Source organism: Hemiscyllium ocellatum, chromosome 37 (genome assembly GCF_020745735.1).
Source record: "Hemiscyllium ocellatum isolate sHemOce1 chromosome 37, sHemOce1.pat.X.cur, whole genome shotgun sequence".
Taxonomy (NCBI): Eukaryota; Metazoa; Chordata; class Chondrichthyes; order Orectolobiformes; family Hemiscylliidae; genus Hemiscyllium; species Hemiscyllium ocellatum.
Genome location: NC_083437.1, coordinates 21,627,116 through 21,649,413, shown reverse-complemented (window position 1 = coordinate 21,649,413; position 22,298 = coordinate 21,627,116). Strand labels below are relative to the sequence as shown.

The window sequence follows — 22,298 nt, the reverse complement described above, 5'->3', positions numbered from 1 at the left end:
CTTTCGTTTTCGAATGTTGTGCTTCCTTTGCTACTCACTTAAGGTAATTGTTGAGCAAATAGACACTTATTGTGTGACTATATACATATGCTTCTTAGTGCACAAATGCTAAAATAGGGTGGTCCTGCTGCAATGGCAAATGGTCAACTTCTGTTTGACAATATTGGATTATCCATTCACCTGAGACTGTTGAAAATCTTCAACATGTTTATGCTATTTGAACCAAGTTGTAGAGAATGTACACCCATAATATCCTACCACCTATGTTGTAATGCTCATTATGTGGCGTAAATAGAAGACCATCACAGTGTCCAAGAGTTAGCTTTTGGAGTAAAAAAAACACACACATTTTGTTGGAAAAGTAGAGAAGGAATGTTATGTTTTATTTAACACCTGCTTTACTAGATCTGAGCATGTCTGGTAATGGTAAGTGGGTGTATGAAATGGAATAATCTCCCTAAATATTGTTCTTTTAGTGATCACAAAAAAAATGTTCAGTAAAACATGTGCTCTGTAATAGAGGGTTGTGATTCTAGAGAGCAGTACAAATAACTTTTGCACTGACTTAGTTCCTTAACTAAAACTAGTACGGAAAATACAGCAACATTAAATTATGTTTTTGATTTCTCTGCTAAAACCAAACAAAACCCATTTGAATTGTTCACAACAATACTCAATTTGTGGTGAAAAATTAATTATCTTCAGCAGCACTGAATATTATTAGAAAATGCGGTGATTACTAGCATTAATAACAAGGCCACGCCACTCCCCTAAATTAGAAACTTAAACAGTGAAAAACACGTTAGCAGGCTTTGTAGAGATGTGAAAGAAATAATGACCTATCGGATTGGATAACCAAATGCTTTGCTAAAGCAATAGGTATAATAAGACTTCAAAAGATTAATGAAGACTAAAAGGATAGAGGGAGAAGTGTCAGAGCATGGGAAGTAGGTTTCTAAAGGAAAGGGAAAACCACAGAATGTATGAACTTAGGTTTTCAGCTGCGGTTTCTCATGCTGAGTACCTTATCTCATGTGGCTACTTAAATAGTGTCCTGCTGAGAGTGTGTATTAGTCTTGGCAAGGTTGAGGCCCCTAGTTTCTGTGAGGCCTGCAGAGTTCTGCAGCTTTTTATGAATCTTGACCTGTCCAAAATGTGCTACCTTTTTGAATCTTAGCCTGACTGGAATCTGTTAGCCCAGGATTCCTTATCGGGCACTAAAATATTATTATCTCTATTGTAATTAGGCTGAGATGCAGTAGAGTCATAGTCATAGTCACACAGCAGCACGGAAAACATACCCTTTGGTCCAACAAGTCCATGATCCTAAACTAAACTAGTCCCACCTTCCTGATCTTGGCCCATATCTCTCTAAATCTTTCCTCTTCTTGCACTTAACCAAATGTCTTTTGAACATTGTAATTGTACCCACATCCACCACCTCCTCAGGAAGTTCATTCCACAAGTAAAACACCCTGTGTAAAAAAAAATTGCCTTCATGTCTTTTTTAAATCTCTCTCCTCTCACCTTAAAATTCTGCCCTCCGTCTTGAAATCCCCCATCCTAGGGAAAAGACAACTACCATTAACTCTATCTGTACCCCTCATTATTTTATAAACTGCTATAAGGTCACCTCTCAACTACCTAACCCTGATTCTCTTGGGACATGCTAATCTCTGTAAGCTAATGCCACGGTTTTCTCCCTCTCTTAGATATCTGTGCATTTTGCAACCGGCTTATTCCACCAACAATACCAGTCGTTGAAGCCATGGGCAAAATATTCCATGAGGATTGCTTGAAATGTAGAAAATGTCAGTGCAAACTGGTGGGAAAAATCTATTACAATTTGGATGACAACCCTCACTGTGACTCCTGCTACCGGGTACAGCAACTATTTCTTTCATATTGAATAGCTGATTTTCTTTTTATAAAGGTCCTACTTCTCTCCTTTAGAAGGCACTGATTTTTTTTCCTTGTAATATGATTATTAATCTAAGATAGTGTTGGAATGTTATTTGCTTTGGTTACATTATGGACAATGATGCTATGCCTACTGAATAGACACTAACCTCACACCAGGACATGAATGAGAAATTAACATGACCTTTTAAAAAAAGATTGCTAATTTCTCCTTGAATATAATTGTTTTTCCATTTTCCCAAGTTGGATGCCCTCTAGAAGATGGAATGGAGCTGGCAGTCAAATCTTTCCTTTCTTATAATGTGGGGAACAGAAAGTTTATTTTTCTCTCAAAATATCCTCTGTACAATAGCCTCAAAATGGTATTTGGATTGTGCTTTTATGGGACACACAGAATATGAAAAAGATCAAACTAGGATATGCATTATGCAGATAAGAGAGGGACATTCACTCTAATAAGATCCTTCCTTTTGCACCATTTCAAACAGTGTAATCCTTTCTACAGTAAGGAACAAACTGTTTATAAAAAGACTCAACAAAGTGACCTAATCTGATACGACGTACGCAATATGGTGTCTTAGACTCCCTCCATCTCAAACATGTGAGGGTGCTTACTGTGTCTTTTCTGCTACAATTTAAATTACAGGACACCGTGGAGAAATGTGAAAAATGCAGAAAACCAATAATGGATCAGATTACAAGAGCCATGGACAAGGCTTTCCATTCTGAGTGCTTCAGATGTGTTGTCTGTAACCGGCTCATTGGAAGTGAACGTTTTGGACTGAACCAGGATAAGGAGATTTACTGCCTCGAAGATTTCCAGAGGTATGATTTCAACATTCCTGCATAGTACTGAAATGATTATTTCAGCAAATAATATGAAAATGAAAATGATTATTTCAGCATTGGCTGCTTTGTGCTCACCTATGCAGCTTGGAGTTGGAAAACCATGCCTTACCTTGAGTAATGCAGATTTGTTTAACATCTCTTATACATTCTTTGATTTTGAAATGGTTTGGTGAATAAATGGTAGCGTGCTGAACTCAATTTGTACTCCGAGATGAGCTTATAGGATAGTGTGGCCTCAGCAACCCTGGTTATCATATGAGGAGTGAAGGTTCAGCTGTGATTTGTTAATTTAGATATACACAATCCAGGAAGGACATTATTGTGTCAACTCGTTTCTTAGTAGCATCCAGGGTTTCTACTCCACCTCTACCCAGAGGTACATTCTAGGTTTTTTTTTGTAAATTTCATTGTGAAAAATGTACTGATATAAATAAGTTAGTCAAAACATTAAATTGAAGAAGTCTTCTGCATTTGCTACTTCCGACAAATGTGCAACCTTGTTGAAAGCAATCAGGTAAGGGTAGCAAATTATTCATAGTGTAACCTTTGCAATTCATGATGACTCAAAATATAACCAGATTTAATTGGTCATCTTGTATAAGACTGCAACACAGTTTATCATCTCCATGTGGCACTGTTGCGTTTTGGTTCTACTGCAGCGACCAATCACACACTGGGTTTCCCAATGTTTTGTGATATTTACTGCTACACATCACTAATAGAATTTTATTCAAACACGTATTACTTAATTGTTATATGGCTCCTAATGCATGTCATTCAATAATTCTCCATAATACTCAGAAATAACTGGGACATAACCGTGTCAAGTGGTCTGTATGCTTTTTAAAATCCAAAGTGAATTTGTAAAGGTTAGCACTGTAAAGAGACTTCCACCAGGAGTCACTAAATATATACTTCAGACTGCATATCATACTTTTGACCTGGGACTACATAAATTTGTCATTTTTCACATTCTTATAAGTGGATAGTTTGAGATTCACTCCATTTTGCAGGCCTGCAACTAAAACAGGAACGTAATTGAAAGTGATTTTTCTTACTTATGATCGGTTGAAAAAAAATAGCTTGTAGACGTTGAAAGAAAACAGCATCAGGTTTGGCTCTCGAGTCAAAGAATCTGCTGATGCACGCTATCTGGATCTGAATACATGTTAGTGCCAAGAACCCAGAGGACCTGTATGTCTCCCAAGTCAGTACAGGCAAGTTTGGGAAAAAATTCAGTGGGGTGAAGTAAATTAACCCCTTTTTAAAATCTTGTGACATTTTCGGAGAACAATCATTTTTATTAATATCTGTTTTAGAATATAGAACAGTAAAGCACAGTACATGCCCTTCGGCCGACGATGTTAGTCATAGTTATAGTCACGTAGCACGGAAAACAGACCCTTTGGTCCAACAAGTCCATGCCGAACATAATCCCAACTAAACTAGTCCCACCTGCCTGATCTTGGTCCATATCTCTCTAAATCTTTCCTCTTTTAAACATTGTCATTGTACCCACTTCCTCAGGAAGTTCATTCCACATGTGAACCACCCTGTGTAAAAAAGAATTGCCCCTCGTATATTTTTTGAATCGCTCTCCTCTCACCTTGATGTTGTGCCGAACATTTATCTGAAACTAAAATCAAACTGAACTACACACCCCTCAATTTACTGCCGTTCATGTGCTTGTCCAGCAGTCACTTAAATGTCCCTAATGTCTCTGATTTTACACAGAGTGGTGGGTGCATGGAATGTACTGCCAGCAGTGGTAGTAAAGAACCTACCTCTGACATCCCCCCCCCATATCTTCCTCCAATCACCTTAAAATTATGACCCCTCATGACAGCCATTTCTGCCCTGGGGAAAAGTCTGTTGCTATCTCCTTTATCTGTGCCTTTCATTGCCTTGTACACCTCTATCAAGTCACCTCTCTCTTCTTTCTTCTCTCCAGTATGAAAAGTCTTAGCTCACTCAACCTCTCTTCATAAGACAAGCCCTCCAATCCAGGCAGCATCCTGGTAAATCTCCACCCTCTCTAAAGAGGTGACCTGAACTGGATATAGTACTCCAAATGTGGTCTAGCCAGGATTTTATAGAGCTGCAGTAAAACCTCACAGCTCTTAAACTCAATACCCCTGTTAATGAAAGTCAAAATACCACATACCTTAACAACCCTGTCAACTCGGGTAGTAACTTTCAGGGATTAATGTACACAGACACCAAGATCCTCGACACTGCCAAGAATCTGGTCTTTAACTCTGTATTCAGCATTCAAATTCAACCTTCCAAAATGAATCACTTCACATTTAACCAGGTTGAACTCCATCTGCCACTTGTCAGCCCAGCTCTGCAACCTGTCAATGTCTTATTACAGCCTGCAATAGCCCCCGACACTATCTACAACACCAGCGACCTTTGTGTCATTGACAAACTTACTAACCCACCCTCTCAATTCTTCGTCCAAGACATTTATAAAAACTACAAAGAGCAGAGGCCCAAGGACCTCTGCAGGACACTACTGGTCACCAACCTCCAGGCAAAATACTTTCCATCCACTACCACTTGCTGGCTTCTTTTGGCCAGTCAATTCTGCATCCAGACACCCAAATTTCCCTGTATCCCATTCCTCCTACCTTTCTTAATGAGCCTATTGTGGGGAACCTTGGCTTGGCACGGTGGCTCAGTGGTTAGCATTGCTGCCTCACAGTGCCAGGGACCTGGGTTCAATTCCCACCTCAGGCGACTTCTATGTGGAGTTTGGACATTTTCCCCATGTCTACGTGGACTTCCAGGTGCTCAGGTTTCCTCCCATAATCCAAAGACATGCAGGTCAGGTGAATTGGCCATACTAAATTGCCACAGTGTTAGGTGCATTAGATTAGATTATTTACAGTGTGGAAACAGGCCCTTCGGCCCAACAAGTCCACACCGACCCCCCGAAGAGCAACCCACCCAGCCCCTTACATTTATCCCTCACCTAACACTACGGTCAATTTAACATGGCCAATTCACCTAACCTGCACATTTTTGGACTGTGGGAGGAAACCAGAGCACCCGGAGGAAACCCACGCAGACATGGGGAGAATGTGCAAACTCAGGCAGGAATTGAACCTGGGTCTCTGGCACATTAGTGAGGGGTAAATATAGGGTAGGGAAATCGGTCTGGGTAGGTCACATTTTGGAGGGTCAGTGTGGACTTGTTGGGCTGAATGGCCTGTTTTCATACTGTAGGGAATCTAGTCTAATCTAAATGCCTTACTGAAATCCATATACATTGAATTTGTGATGTTTGTCTCTTGTGTCTGCAGGCGATATGCCCCACAATGTTCTGTATGTGAAAAGCCAATTATACCAGAAACTGCAAAGGAGGAGTGCCTCAACATTGAACTATTTGGGCGCCACTTTCATGTCAATTGCTACAGATGTGAGGTGAGATCCTACATACAGACAAAGAGATTCTGGGTTAGCAGAAAGCTCATGATTATTATTTCATCACGTTACTAGAAGTGGATATATTTGTTGCGTTCAGACCCTGGGCAAAACTTCCAAATTCTTACTGTTCCAGACTAAATAGCCTAACATTGTCAAGCTCCCAGGTGAGAGGGGATGTACTGTCACTCCCTCCTTTATTCACCCACATCTTCAGTTGTTCACAACAAAACTTATTTACAAAGGATATCATTCTCCCAGACCAAATTAATTTATGTTTTAAAGGGAGCCAATTTAATCAGGCTTTTCTGAGTTAACAAAAGAGCAATTCTATTAGGTACTAAATGTACAGAGAAACAATAATGCAACACACTGATTAGAAATGTTAAGAGTCCAAAAAAGATAAAATTTAGAACATATATGGTTTAGTCTCTGCATTGCTTGTGAAGAGTAGATATTGGATCGTTGATAGTCGAGAAGTTGATTTTAAAGATTCTTAGCTTTGCAGATTAACTGAAATTCTGTTGTTGTGTTTTTGTTTGATAGCTTCTACCACTCAGAGCAAGACTAGTGGTTGTTTCTTCAACTGTGACCTTCACAGTGCATTGGTTCTTGAAAACAGGCTATTATACAAGTATCTCGGCTCACTAGGCACACTAGTCCACTAGTGCCAGGGTTGAATTGGCTTTTAACCCCTTGTGTATGCTTTAAAAAGGAAACACACAAAACACACTTTGTTGTCAAGGCTGCTCTTTTTTTTTGAAAACCCATTATGTTCTTAATCTGAAATATTCACAGGGGATTACAGTTCAGCTCAAAGTACATTTCTCCCTTTTGAAGTTTCCTTGACAGCTTCAGGTGTGATATTCCAGAATTTCTCATGCAAAAGCCACTAGATTTATATCTGATTTCATTTTGGCTGTATCAATGCTTTTTTAAAAAGAAATATACAGTGGGAACTTAAATGTCCTTATGTGATCTGGAATTATGATCTGTGGTCATGACAGTTAACTCAATGAGACGTTGAACTTTACATACAATGGAGATCAAGCTTTGACTTTTGTCTCTCTGCGGAGTTAATTAATCTCATCTAAGCAGTGTTTAGGGCACTATATTTATCCTCAAGATCTTGAGTTAGGAAAGTAAACTAAATCTCTATTCCCACTTGCATGACAAGTGTAAATGAGTCTCAGATAAAGACAAAACTGACCTGTGATAACCCAAGAAGGTGTACAGGTCCACATAGTATGCAACCATTACTAAAACACTCCTTGTGACATGCTTTCTATTGCTTCAAATTTGATATTCTAGGCCAGCCTTGGTTTTGACTGGCTGAAATTCTCTGGTTATCTGTATTAATGTGATAAACACTCAAAGTTTTCTTTGTGTTCCATGTTGTTTTAGTCCATCATATTTGCCCGTGCTGTTAAACGACTTCAGTACAATTTGATTTTCACAATCCTAATGGATTTTGCAATTTTAATGTCAACATCACACAAAGCAAAACTGCCTCAACTGCAGCATTCAAATGAATGTGCACACTCTGACCACTGGACTTCTAGAACAGGTATAGTGTAGCAAACCAAAGGGCTCAATAAGATATACTGTTAAAAGAGATGAAGTAAAAATGACAAGTGGTTTGGCAACTCCTGCATTTATATCCCAGTCTCATGAGTTTTGTTTACAAGGAAACCTGAGATACCTTTTTAGAGAGTGACTTCTCTTTGCTAAAAGTGCAATCTAGGAAAGATGGAAAGTTAGTACAGCCTGGTTACATCTATCAGACAACACCACACCCAGGAAGAAGTGAATTGACCTTTGTGAAATTCCTCTGTAATTTCAGCTTCATTCATTACGAGAAAAAGCTGCATGCCAAAATTTTCAGCTGTTGAATTCTGGAAATAATACAGGAAATGACAGACCTCAATATGCAACTCTGTTCAGTCTTCTAATGTGTGGGAATGGAAACATTTAGCTGATGTTCCCCAAGCAGTTCAAATTCATAATTAGAATATGGGCTCAAAAGAGGTGGGATTGAGAAGTCTAGATGTTTTTTGGGGGGGGGGGGGGGGGGGGGGGGGAAGAGAATATTTAATTACATTGTTCTTTGCCTACTTTTCTATGGTCAATTCCTTACTAGGCTTATGAACAAGTCTGTAGATTTACCTTTCCACTAGGGAAGGACTGTCAGATAGGGTGACCTAAACAGATGTTGGATTTGCTCTTTCCTCCAAATAAGGAAGTTGTGGGTTTGATCCATAATTGAATATGGGCAAGTAGAGGATGAATTTTTATGAATATTCTCCTGTTCATCAAACATAACTTTGGCAAGGGAGCTACAGAAATTCTATAAAAATGATGTAAACAGCACTTACACTTTTTAGTATTTCCAAGCCTCTTCTGCCATAATTACAGCAGACAATTTAGAGAACATTTGTAAAAAAAAAAATTCCACTTTTATAATCTAGCTTTACATTACATGGAGCTTGCTACTTTTTATAACAGGTACTATTCAGATGAAAAATTAAGCTACCCATTTAGATGGACTTTATCAATCACATTACATTATTTGAAGAGGGACACATTCTCTTTGCATCCTGACCAAAATTTCTTCCTCAACAACATCAGCAAAAACAAATTAACAGGTCACTCAACTCATGTTTGGGGAATGTTGCTGTTGCAGAATAGCTGTTCCATTAATCTCCAAAGCAATAGTCTCTGCCTTTGAAATTAAGTGTGAAAAAGAGACATATTGAATGTGAGAAAGTTCCATATAAATACAGGATATTTTAAAATAAAAATTTCATGGCACTTGCCAACTTACTTGAAGCATTTATGCATTGCTAAAACATTGCTTGTGTAATTTGCTATGCATTTGTTTAGTCTTTAAACACTGATTAATCAATTCAAATGAGTGCAAAGCAACCCTTAGACTGAAGTCAATGTCACATAGTGCAGTATCAGATAAACATTGGAGGGCTCAAAGTGCAAAAATTGCTTACTGAATAAACACAGCACACATGGTAGTGAGTCATACAGACCAGGAAAGTCCCAGGTTCCAGTCCCAGCCTGTGCCGGGTAGATGTGATATTAGGACTCTACAATTGGCTTTCGAGTTCATAAGGGGATAAAAGTATTTTGTACTCTGAATCATTTTTTCTTTGAAGATGGATGTCAATTGAAGGCAGAATGAAACTTAGCTAGAATGTCCTTGCCTCCCACTCCATCTCTCTTCCCCCCTACCAAAGAATGCCTACAGTGTAGAAACAGGCCATATGGCCCAACAAATTCACACTGATCATCTGAAGAGTATCCTATCCAGACCCATTCCCCGGCACGACAATCCCTGACTAATGCACCTAACTTACACATTGCTGAACACTGTGGGCAGTTTAGCATGGCCAATTCACCTAACCTGAACATCTTTGGACTGTGGCAGGAAACCAGTGCACCCAGGGGAAACCTGTACAGACGCAGGGAGAATGTGCAAACTTCACACAGTCCCCCGAGGCTAGAATTGAATGTGGTTCCCTGATGCTGAGAGGCAAAAGTGCTAACCAATGAGCCACCGTGCTGCCCCTGCACTAATGTTATGGCAAAAGTCAGTTTATTTAACCCACCATTGGTTTGTCCCACCCTAATGTCAAAATTCATCCTGTTATCAGCACATTGATAATTTCTACATGAAAACCTGTTTCTAAATAAAAAGTCTGTAGGCAGTGCTACCTTTAAAACTAGACAGTTACACTCTAGTCACGCATGAAGGTAATTATAACTTTTTTGGGATATTTTGGATAACTGCTGATGAATCTTATGTTGTTCCAAGAATTAATGTTACAAGTTTAAGCAGGAAGACATCTCTTACAAAAGGAAACACAAGCAGCCAACACTTCTCATCTCATTCATAACTTTCACTGCATTTGGTTCCTTTGCCCTAATCTTTTAAATATGCTGGGTGGTAGTAAAACCAGAATAACTGTAAATAGTTATTGTAAAGGCATGTTTAGGGCAATGTAGTTCTATTCATAATTCACCCCTGCTATGAAAAGTATGTTCCATTCAACCTTCATCCACCTAATGACCCTAATTTCACTGTAGATATTGTCTATATAAACCTGTTCAGAGATGTAATGACATATCTTTGGAGGTGGAATTTAAAACTGGGCCTCCTAACTCAGAGGTAAGGACAGTACCATCTAATTTTTTTCTGTAGATATTTTCTAATCAACTTGTTCAGCGGTATGATGATACACCTCTAGAGCAAGTAGGACATTAACCAGTGCCTCCTTGCTCAGAGGGATGGACACTACCACTCCACTGCAGGAGCTCCCTAAAAAGGTATTTTTCAAAAAAAAAAAATACAAGGTATGGATATTTTTAATCCATATGTCCAGACATCTTTTAGATTAGGTTAGATTCCCTACAGTATGGAAAGAGGCCTTTCAACCAAACAAGTCCACAACAACCCTGCAAAGAGTAACCCATCCAAACCAATTTCCATTCCCCATATTCACCCCAGAGACATGCATCTAACACTATGGGCAATTTAACACGGTCAGTTCACTTGAACCTGCACATCTTTGGATTGTGGGAGGAAACCCGCACAGACTTGGGGAGAATGTGCAAACTTCACACAGATGGTCGCCTGTGATCCGAGGCAGGGATCAAACCTGGATCCCTAGTGCTGTGAAGCAGTAGTACTAACCACTGAGCCACCGTGTCACCCTAAAGCAATGACAAACATCGACCCTGCAAGTGTGAACCTGCAACTTGCAAACCCCAATGTTATACCTGGTCAGTGTGGGATTGAACCCACAACCTTAGCATTACTAGCACCATGCTCTAATCATTTGAGCTAATAGGCCAACATGTTAAGACACACCCGTGGAATGGCTAGGACTTCAACCCAAGCCTTCTAGCTCAAAGTAGGAGACACTGCACCACAAGAATCTCCATAGTCCATTTAATAACACCCATTGCTAGATTTGTTTGTGCCCATTTAGATTTTTTTGTCTTCAGTGATTAGAAGTAGTATAAGCTGATAATGGTACAAGGGAATCAGGTAAACAAACTGTGCACCTCTTGAAATAATCAGACTGAAGGACTAAGAAGTAAACAGACAAAGGACAGAAATAAGTGAAGATTAGAATGCTTGAATTAACATTAAAGTCTTCTACAGAAAAATAGAGGAAGAAATATTAGCGAGAAAGGGACGCCAAAGTGTAAACATTTAAAATATTTGACATTTTATATTTAAATTCCATTCATAACACCTAAAGGAATTAGACTCTACACTTCATTGATTCAATGCCAGAGGTTGACTGGCAGTAATTAACCATCATGTTGTTAATAAGTTACTTATGCTCAGGATGACACAACTTTGTGGCAAGTCTAGTTAACATCTACTGTGCAAATACAACAACCTTAATATATTCAATACAGCTAATTGGCAAAGCAGATGGTAAAATGTTGCTTTCATAAAGCCCAGTTTGAGCAGCACATCACAGAGCATCTGCTCTTTGTCCTTAGTTGCTGTATCTTTTCTGCATCAATAACAGTATTCCATCAAACTCAGTTTCTTCAAATTTCAATTACAGGCTGTGACAAGGTTATTATTTATTGCCTACCCACCACATGTTCTTTTTAAAGTACAATTGAATGGCTTGTTAGGCAATTCAGGGCAGTTAAGAGTTCACCACACTGCCCTGACTCTGGAGTCACTTCGGCTAGACCAGAAAAGATTAGTAGATTTCATTTCCCAAAGAACATTAGTGAAGCAAATACCTTTCTACAACAATCCAATCACATGACCAATACTAACTTCTTATTTTGACAAGAAATTCTAGATCATTGTCTTAATTTTATTTCTGTAAATGCACTTTGGGGAGCCAGGGGAGTTACTTGCTGCAAAGTTCCTAGGTTCTGAGCTTCTCTTGTAGCCACATTATTTATGTGCCTACTCCTTTTCAGTTTCTGGTCAATGATAGAGTCAAGGTGTGGAGCTGGAAAAAGTGCAGCAGCTCAAGCAACATTACAGGAGGAGGAGAGTCGACATTTCAGGTTGAAACCTTTCACCAGATTCAAAGGTCCCAACTGGAAACATTGACTCTTCTGCTCCTCTGATGCTGCTTGACCTACTGTGCTTTTTCCAGCTCCACACTTTATCGATTCACTATTTCTGGTCAATGGTAACCCTTAAGATGTCGTTGGTGGTGGTGGATTCAGCATTGGTTAAGCCATTGAATATCAGGGAGAAAAGGTTATATTATCTCTTCTTAGAGTTGGTCATTCCTGTCATTTGTGTATTATTGATATCACTTGTCACGTTATCCCAAACCAGGATATTATCCATGTCTTACTGCTTTTGGGACTGCTTCAATATAAGGATTCATGAATGGTGCCGAGTGTTCCCACTTCTGATCATCTTATATAGTATGGAGGGATTGCCTTATGAGCAAAGGTTAAATAGACTGAATTTTACTCAGTGGAATTTAATAGAATGAGAAGTGATCTAATTGAAACATATAGGATTCTTTAAGGGCTTGACTAGGTATATGCTGAGGGATATTTCCCCTCCTAGGAGTTTAGGACCAGAGGGCAGTCTCAGAATAAATAGGTGCCAATTTAAGACTGAAATGAGGACTTTCTTCTGAGGGTTGAGTTTTTGCCACAGAGTTGTGGGGCCTAGAGTTCCTGAGTATATTTTAAAGCTGAGATAGATAGATACTTAATCAGTAAGGAAACCAAAGGTCAATGGCCATGATCCTATTGAATTGTGGAGCAGGCTCAAGGTGCTGAAAGGCCTGCTCCTGTTATTATGGCCTTGTATAGGGATGGTCAGACGAAGCAGCTGAAGATTGTTGGACCTGGATCACCACCCTGAGGAATCCTTGAGATATTCAAGAACTGAGTTAATTGACCTTCAACAGCCACAACCATCTTCCTTTTGTCCTGTGTATCTATTCGCTTAGTTCACAATGATTCCAGTTTTGCTACAATCAATTCAGTTTTGGTTTTCAAAAAATAAAGAGTGCAAGTATAAAGAAGTATTGATCAAATATTGGTTTCTGCAGTTTCAGGGGTCTATTCTATAAAGAACATTTATATTAACATCAGATTTGCCATAATATTATTGCATGGTAGAGCAGGCTTAAAGAGGCAAATGGCCTACACTGGTTCCTTATTGCTGTGTTCATGGAGAGCATACAATATAAATTCAACAGTATTTGTGGCATGGGTAACAAATTATTATAGTAAGGATAAAACAAAGGACTGTAGATCCTGGAAACCTGAAACAGAAATTACTGGAGAACTTCAGCAGCATGATGAATTTCTGCCACAATTTTGTCTTAATTATCATTATAAGGGGATGCTTGATATATTGGGATTATTTATATGGAACAGACAAGACAAAGAGGAGTTAACATCTTTTGTCTTTAAAAAATGAAGTACTTTTACAGAAGAATACTAAGAACCCATCTTGTGCTTGAGAAATCCATAATGAGGGATCACCAATTTAAAATTTGCTACCAAGGGAGTAAGGACAGAGGTTATGGAAAATGTATTTACACTGTAAGCTAAAAAGAAAGCAGACTGTCTCAAGAAATGGTTAGCAATTGTTCCAGCTTTTAAGGAAAAACTGGATAAATGTCCGAGGCAAATTAATCTCACCTGCTACCGTGAGATTAGCTGGCAGACACATGACTGAGTAAATGGTCTGATATAATTATCTATGACTTTACCAGATGTCTTGTTTTTGACCACAAAGCACACTCCTTTACCATTGTTTTTAAGAGTAGTTGTGCTCACTAAATAATTGACATGTTTTGGCCCTTGCTTAGGTTGGAAGTGTAGAGTCGCAGAAACTGTTTCCTTCTCTCCAAAAATCACCAGAATAGATCTTGAAAATCTTTGATTTGTAAGCATATTGCTTATAACTCTAACCTCAATACTAGAAGCTGCCAGCTTTTGACCACAAGTTTCTTGCCAGGTAATGATCAGCAACTACTCTGTGCATGGAGAAAGATCTATGCAGACATGTTAAATACTTTGCATTTTCAGATCACCAATTGCTTAATCCAGGTTCTTATACAAAGGCTTGCTACTGCATAATCTCACCTATACTTGCTGTTAAGATTGTATATTGTACAAAATAAGTGAATTGAATACACATTGCTCAATGCATGAATGAAAAAGCCCAGTAAAAGTAAAAAAGCAATGTCAGAGCACATAAAACCACTATTCTAAGTGTAATACTAGCAGATGGAGATGAAGTCTGGAATACTGCATAACTGACAGCAAACTGCTATCCAGAGGACATAATGTGTGAATTGTATAGGAGTTGAAGCATCAAGCTTCATAGCAAAATAAGAAACAATAATATGGAAATGTTTTGGTGAATAATGAACACATTGGAGTGGAGTGTTCATGAAGGCATGGTATTACATGGGCTATATTTCATTGTGGACTGGAATGGTATTTTACAAACATTGTGCTCGATGAGAGGGATGAAAGGTTTCTCACTTCTGACACCTAATGCTAGAATTGAGCACTCCCACATCAGGTATGGCAGTCATATACTGAGTAAACCATCTCCTAATGTGTCCAGAAATTAATTAATGTGAATTAGGTACAATTCTGAACCATGCTCAAAGCGTGTAGTGTCTTCAAGGGACTAGATTTTAAATTGCCCAAGCTTGTTTCAAACAGGCCTTTATGTCGAAACGTCGAATTCTCTATTCCTGAGATGCTGCCTAACCTGCTGTGCTTTGACCAGCAACACATTTGCAGCTGTGATCTCCAGCATCTGCAGACCTCATTTTTTAACTTTAAAATCAAAACCAGACTCATTACAATAATCATTAGTTTTTGGATGTAATTGAGGCTGGTTGCCAAGATTGGTATATCAAGTGAAAATGTTGAAACATAATTCTGCTTGTACATCTTGTATTACAGAAATGTGGATTTCTTTTATCTCCTGATGCAACCGAAGAAGGGTGCTTTCCACTGAATAAGCACATACTTTGCAAGACTTGCTATTTGCAGAGCACGAGCTCCACTACCTGAAGATTCTGGACTATTAGCCCCAATTTTATTTTTGTGAACTGCCAAATAACTTCAATCAAATTTATTATGGTATGGTTCACCATTTTCAGTTACACTTAATAACATCTATGAATGATCATTTTGATAGGTTTAGTTTATTGTAAAAATTTGCTCAAGGCCCATTCATATTAAGCAATGCAAAACTAAAATTTTAGGGTTGGATCCTAATATATAATGATCTTAATTGGCATCTGCTATAGCAGCTTTATAATTATGATCACTGCGCTTGTACTAGGGTAAACAACTAAATTAACCAAGGCTTCCACTCCTGAACTATAAACAGCAACTTCTATTGAAAACACTCAAACAATGGGTCTGCTTGTAAATTTTTGTAAGACCGAGCCTACTACCATCTTGGCTTGCATATGAAGAATGGTTACTTGGCAAAGTACTGAAGACAACTGGTGCCCACCTGATTCTCTCAGAAGATTAAGTGTTCTTAATTATATAAAATCACCATTGTCAAAAGGATTCAGTTTAGTATTTCTAATATCTACTATGCTACTTCTGGAATTCTTTTCACAAATTGAAGTGCAATTCTCATTCTCTTCATTGAAAAGAGATTCTGTACAAACTGCTAATGCTTTAACAAGTTTATTTAAAAAATGTTCTTCCACAGCAATAGAAATGGACCAACCTCTGATTCTGCTTCTATTGACAAAGCAAGATGAGACGATGTCGTTTAAACTAATAAAAGGGATGATCTATTTAAAGCTTAAAGTTGTTTTCTTTGGTGTTGGCTTTCAATGTTATAAAGAGTATTATGGAGGCATTGGTCACCTTGGAAGAAAAAGCAGTGACTGAGAAAACTAACTGGCCATCTTGACAGCAGTTAAATGTGCTCCCCTGTATTGTTGTGGTAATACCACAATACATTGTGTTGTGACATTGTGCTGTTTTACCACTAATCTATGCTCATGTCTATCAAATACAATTACAGTCAATACATGCACTGCAAAGGACCAGCACAGTATAATTGATTTACTCCCCACATATTATGGATGTCACTGTTAACTTACACTCAAGTTCCAAATGTTGGTAATTAAAACATTCTAATATGTTTAAAACTTTTACTTTTGCCAATACTGGCCTATTCATTATTTTCATGAATGCTATTTTCTTCTATGGATTGATAGCACAAATGTTTGATTACTTACTACTGTACAAAGATTTATTTTAACATTACACTGTATATGGAGCAGAATTGACGTTTCAGGCATAAGCCCCCATTCCTGAAGGGCTTATGCCAGAAATGTCGAGTCTTCTGCTCCTTGGATGCTGCTTGACCTACTGCGCTTTTCCAACAACACATTTTTCAGCTCTGATCTCCAGCATCTGCAGTCCTCACTTTCTCCTATTACACTGTCTATGACTTGCAACTTTGCATGAACCTTCAGGAAAGACTATTAATATTTGTCCAGTTAAAAATTGTCTAAAAGCTTAGTATATTGAATTCCAAAAGCTTGATTTTCTAAAGAAAGACTTTCAATTTCATGTCAGTAATATTTCTGAATTTGCACCATTAGCAAAGGAGCACAAAACAATTTCTGCTCCATTATTCAAGGACTTCCACAAATGAAACAAATATCAAGGCTTTAAAATTAATTATCAATGTTTTAAGATTTAAATAATTCACTTGATAGAGCTTAATAATTTTAACCATCATAGCAGCATTCATTATTTACCAGAAGGCTAAGGGTTGCATCAAAGCTTGTTTTGGAGCTTTTTTGCAGACACAACCAGCATTTCTGTTTGAAGTGACAGAAAGCAATGATTTTCTTGTCTACTTTCATGTTTACTTTTTGTTGTTACGTATAATTTATTTCATTAGCAGATGGAACTTTTGATGTACGTTTGTCATTTCGTAAATTTAGAACGCAACTCGTGCTTGTTGCTGCCCAGGCAAACTTTGAGAATTAATGAAAATCAGCTATGCAGTATAGACATTCAAATTTCAATGAACCTGTAACAAAGACATAATCAGCATCACTACACTTTAATTCAGTTAACTCAGACCAGTAAATCATTTCTAGAACTGTCCTAATCAGCCTGTTTACTATGAAGCCGTGCAATATATTTAGCAATGGTCACTGTCTAATGGTCTGTGGTATTTGAAATGTTGACATCATACTTGGACTTACAATGTTCATGTTTTTCAATGTTCAATGCCAAATATCAAACTTTTGCTCCTCAGCTCACAAATACTTAAATCACACAGTGCACCACATTTCAGGGTGATAATGGCCCTATCCAATACTACACGTGCATTGTCCAGCTTGATTCTAGATAAAATCAACCAATTTAATTGTGCCTGATTTCTATGTTCCACGTAACAAGGAAAAGGTATATTAGACAACTAAAGTGATACAACTGAAATACAGAGTGCGTATTTTAGATCCCAGCCTAGAAAGCAAGCAGTTAAAATTGAACAAGGAGCTTTCCTATCCCAAACTGATGCTAAATTGCAGGTAGCAAGGGCATCCACCTGAATCTAAGGTCGTGGCCAATTAGATCAACTGTATGAAGTAGATTTGGTCATGACACTACCAATCAAACCATCAAAGTTTCATATAATCAGCCCTTTTCACTATTGACTTCCTTGACTCTACCAACCTACAGGTTTCTTCCTGGAAATTCACTTCAAGTTAGTATGAGGTGCGAACTAGTAACATGTGAAAGTGAAACAAGAGATCTCAACTACTCATTTACTGCTTTGCTAAATTAAATGTTATACAATGAGAATTTAAAAATGAAGGACAATGTGTATGTCACAACTATGTACATGTCTATGGGGTTTTTGTATATGGAACCAAAGTATTTCAGTGGTATATAGACTAAGCAGTGCAAAATGGATCCTGGTGCAGCAAACCTTCCCAGAAATTGTGGTTAGGAAAGGGGCTGGAGAATCTCGACATTTCCTTGTTAGACCTGGAGCAGAGATTCAAGTATCTACAGAAACTACTTTAAAAAAATTACTCCCCTGGGATGCTGTTTGGTTGGCCTGGTGTTGAAGCCACTTTCCTCCTCAGGATGTGGATTTAATAAATCTTTAATGATAAAAATCTGCATGTTTAAAGTGAATACAACCTTAAATAAAGTAGTGCTCGTAGTTGATGTCTGATTTGCACATGACATCCACATGCAATTATGTAAAAACTCAAGTGTTGAAAGCTCCAACACCTAGCTCAACTCAAAACAAGATCATGTCTTTATTGTTCCTAATGTTTTCATTATAAGAAATGGTTTGTATCTATCACATTTTCATATTTAAAACACCTGGATTAAGCTACTGCTTAATGACCTGCACTCGAAGATTTTTTTTTAAATTTAAGCTTCAGGTGAGTATCCATGCTACCTATAATTGAAAATTACAGTCAACCAGTTCAGGTAGGCTGGGGTTTAAAATTTCCCCTACCCAAGAACCTTACTCAGCTACTTCAAAAGGCAGCTCAGTATAAGCCACATTACTCAGGATCTGGGGTCATGTATAGGCCAAACTGGATAAGGGTGGTAATTTCCTTTCCTAAATATTGAGGACTGAGCAGTAGACATTTACTTGGAATCTAGCAAAGTTTTTGTTAAAGTTGTTATAGCAGATTAAAGTTAGATTATATGGGATTCAGAGCGAGCTTGCCAACTGGTTAGAAAATTGGCATTATGATAGGAGACAGGATGGTGGTAGAGGATTGTTTTTCAGACTTGAAGCCCATGACAGCGGTGTTCCACAGTGATTGATACTAGGTCCCCTTTTGTCTGACACTTACGTAAATAATTTGGATGAGAACATACAAGGTATAAGTAATTTTGCAGGTAACACCAAAATTGGTGGTATGGTGAGCAGTGAAGGTAATCGAAGATTACAAAGAGATCTTGATCAATTGGGTCAATGGACTGAGAAGTGACAGATGGAGTTTAATTTGGATAAATGAGGTATAGCATTTTGGTAAAACAGACAAAGGTATACAATTCTTTGAAATGTGTATTACAGATACACAGGGTGGTTTAAAAAACATGTTTGCCTTCATTGCTCAGACAACTGAGTTGGGACATCAGGTTGATGTTGTACAGTATGTTGGTGAGGCTAACTTCTAGAGTACTATGTGCAGTTCTGATCATCCTGTCATATGAAGGATATTACTAAACTGGATAGAGTCCAGAAAATGTCATCAGGAATGGAGAGTTTGAATTTAATAAGCTGGATAGGGCAGGGACCTTTTTTTCACTGGAGCACATGATGTTAAGGGGTGACCTTCTAGAAGTTTATAAAATCATGACAGGCGTAAATAAGATAAATAGCAAAGATCTCTTCCCTAAGGTGGGAAGGAGTTCAAATCTCCAGGGCATATTTTTAAGGTGAGAGATTTAAAAAGATTATGGGGGACTTTTTTTTAAAAAAGGCACAGTGGTTAGCGTGCAGAATGAACTGCCAGAGAAAGTGATGGATTCTGGTACAGTTACAATGCTAAAAGGCATTTGGATAAGTATATGAACAGGAAAGTTTGGAAGGACATGGGCCAAACACAGGCAAGTCAGATCAGTTTAGATTGGGAACATGATCGGTGAGAACTTATTGGACCAATGGTCTGTCTCCATGCTGTACAGCTCTATGACTCTAGTTAATTAGAAATGGAGTGGTGATAGTATATTTTATCTGGGGCAAAGAAATGATTAGTTACTAGTCCTGAATGCTCCCCAGCAATCCTTCCTTCTACATTCATAACGGGTGCTCATATTGGGCTTCAACATGACCTAAGCCATTTAGTATTCTGCAAATATTTTTCCATACATTAAGAATTGGAACGAGAACAAGATATGAAGGAATGGCTGTTAAACTACACAATATCAGAGCGCAATAGGTAGGAAAATGACCACTGATTTGTGGTCAAGAGTGTGGTGCTGGAAAGGCACAGCAGGTCAGGCAGCATCTCAGGTGCAGGAGAATTGACCTTTTGGGCAAGAGCCCTTCATCGGGATGCTGCCTGACCTGTTGTGCTTTTCCAGCACCACACTCTCACCTCTGATCTCCAGCATCTGCAGTCCTCACTTTTTCCACTGATGCCTGTTTTCACTATTTTATTTTTCCCTCCTCCATACGAAGGAGTATTGAAGCCAATTGTACGTTAAACAGCTAATTAAATTTTGACAATTTGTCTGACCTTGTTTTTTAAAAGAATGAATAAAAAATTGATATGGCTTGTGCATTCTGTATACACTTATGCACAATTGTATAATATAGTTAAAGAACTTCATTGAGGGTCTTTACTTTTACAACAGTCAACAATGGTATAAATTATAACTTAAAACCAGATTGCTACATACTAAAACTCATTTCATATCAAGAAGGCAATGAGTATAAATGAAAAGATTTTAAATTTTGGTGTGGACAGTAGGCTAAGTGACTAATTAACATACTTGTTAAAGATTTCAGAGCTTCAACTGGCAGAGTCAGTATTTATTGCTCAAGCTAATCAGAAGTGGTAGTAAGCAGTCTTCAGCCACTGCAGTTTATTTGGTGTAGGTATACCAATGGTGCAATATTTTTGTAAGAAAGGTGCTAGAAATAGAACGTTTATGCTGCGAGCAATAAAATTGTGAATGGCCATGATAATTCCTACAAATGAATGGCTTGGTGGCACAGTGGTTGGGGCGGCACGGTGGCACAGTGGTTAGCACTGCTGCCTCACAGCGCCAGAGACCCGGGTTCAATTCCCGACTCAGGCGACTGACTGTGTGGAGTTTGCACGTTCTCCCCGTGTCTGCGTGGGTTTCCTCCGGGTGCTCCGGTTTCCTCCCACAGTCCAAAGATGTGCGGGTCAGGTGAATTGGCCATGCTAAATTGCCCATAGTGTTAGGTAAGGGGTAAATGTAGGGGTATGGGTGGGTTGCGCTTCGGCGGGTCGGTGTGGACTTGTTGGGCCGAAGGGCCTGTTTCCACACTGTAAGTAATCTAATCTAATTGTCACCATTGATAATTGTGCTCCAAGTTGGTATCTGCAGCATCGATCATCGAGGCCCACAGCAAGGTGGTTTGAATAGCAAAAAAACTAGTAAAAAAAAAGTGTCAAAGCATTTTAAAATCACAGTATACACTGAAAAATCCAATTAAACACAACCAGTCTAATATAAACAAGTGGACTCCTTCTGTACTAAATACCTATTTTAAATAGAAATAAATGAATAATGCAATTTTACTCATTAATCTCAAACCAATTGCAGATCTTTTGCTCAAATCTTTGAAAATTCTCTTCAGTTAAAGCTTCAGTGCCAGACAAAGCAATTTAACACAGTTGTGGCACAGACGGATAACAGTATTTCCAACAGGAACAGATGTTCTAACAGAAGGAAAAATCTCAAAAACTTGTCAACTTCATAAAAGTGCATTTTTGGACAAGTTTGAAATACCCAACATTTCCCCATCCAATTCCCATTTATCCACAACCATGGCTTTAACATTGCACTTCAGGTAGCTGGGAATATCACACATGAAACAAAGGATCCTCAAGTAAATTTCACATTACCATTCCTCACATGAACCTAAAGTATGAAAATATTTTCCCTTCCCAGCTCAATTGTTTCAAGGTTAATTGTACTTCAAACTATTATCCAACCCAAGACATTTCAGCATTTGTATCCTTTGGTTCCATTTCATGTATTTTGCAGTAGAGATTCCAAAATGTGCTATTGGATTACAACCACACCATAAATTAGCCATCATTCATTAGAAATACTTGTGCACAAATGTTATTGAACATTTTAACTCAACCTTTCACAATTATATGCAAATTCTAAAACAAATGGAAAAGGTACCATCAAAATGACATTGGAAATTTACTAATGCACATCTTGAAAAGGCACAACATTACAAATTAGCAAAGATTCCCAGTAAAGTTACTTTCATACAAAATTCACCCTTTTACCCTTCTTCAATTTGTAAGTGATAAAACATATTGAATCGTATATGGAAGAAATCTCTCAGCACTGTGTCAACTACAGCA

General features: G+C 38.2%; 1 protein-coding gene across 1 annotated transcript in view; it reads left to right on the top strand.

The window, feature by feature from the left end:
- The window catches only part of fblim1 (filamin binding LIM protein 1), a 37,822-nt gene extending 21,799 nt beyond the window's left edge, over positions 1–16,023 (top strand). The window contains exons 5-8 of the mRNA XM_060852091.1: positions 1,713–1,882; positions 2,567–2,745; positions 6,078–6,198; positions 15,154–16,023. Of these exons, the coding sequence (XP_060708074.1) occupies positions 1,713–1,882; positions 2,567–2,745; positions 6,078–6,198; positions 15,154–15,264 (581 nt within the window). The 3' untranslated portion in view covers positions 15,265–16,023. The remainder of the gene's footprint in view (positions 1–1,712; positions 1,883–2,566; positions 2,746–6,077; positions 6,199–15,153) is intronic.
- The last annotated feature ends 6,275 nt before the right edge of the window (positions 16,024–22,298 follow it).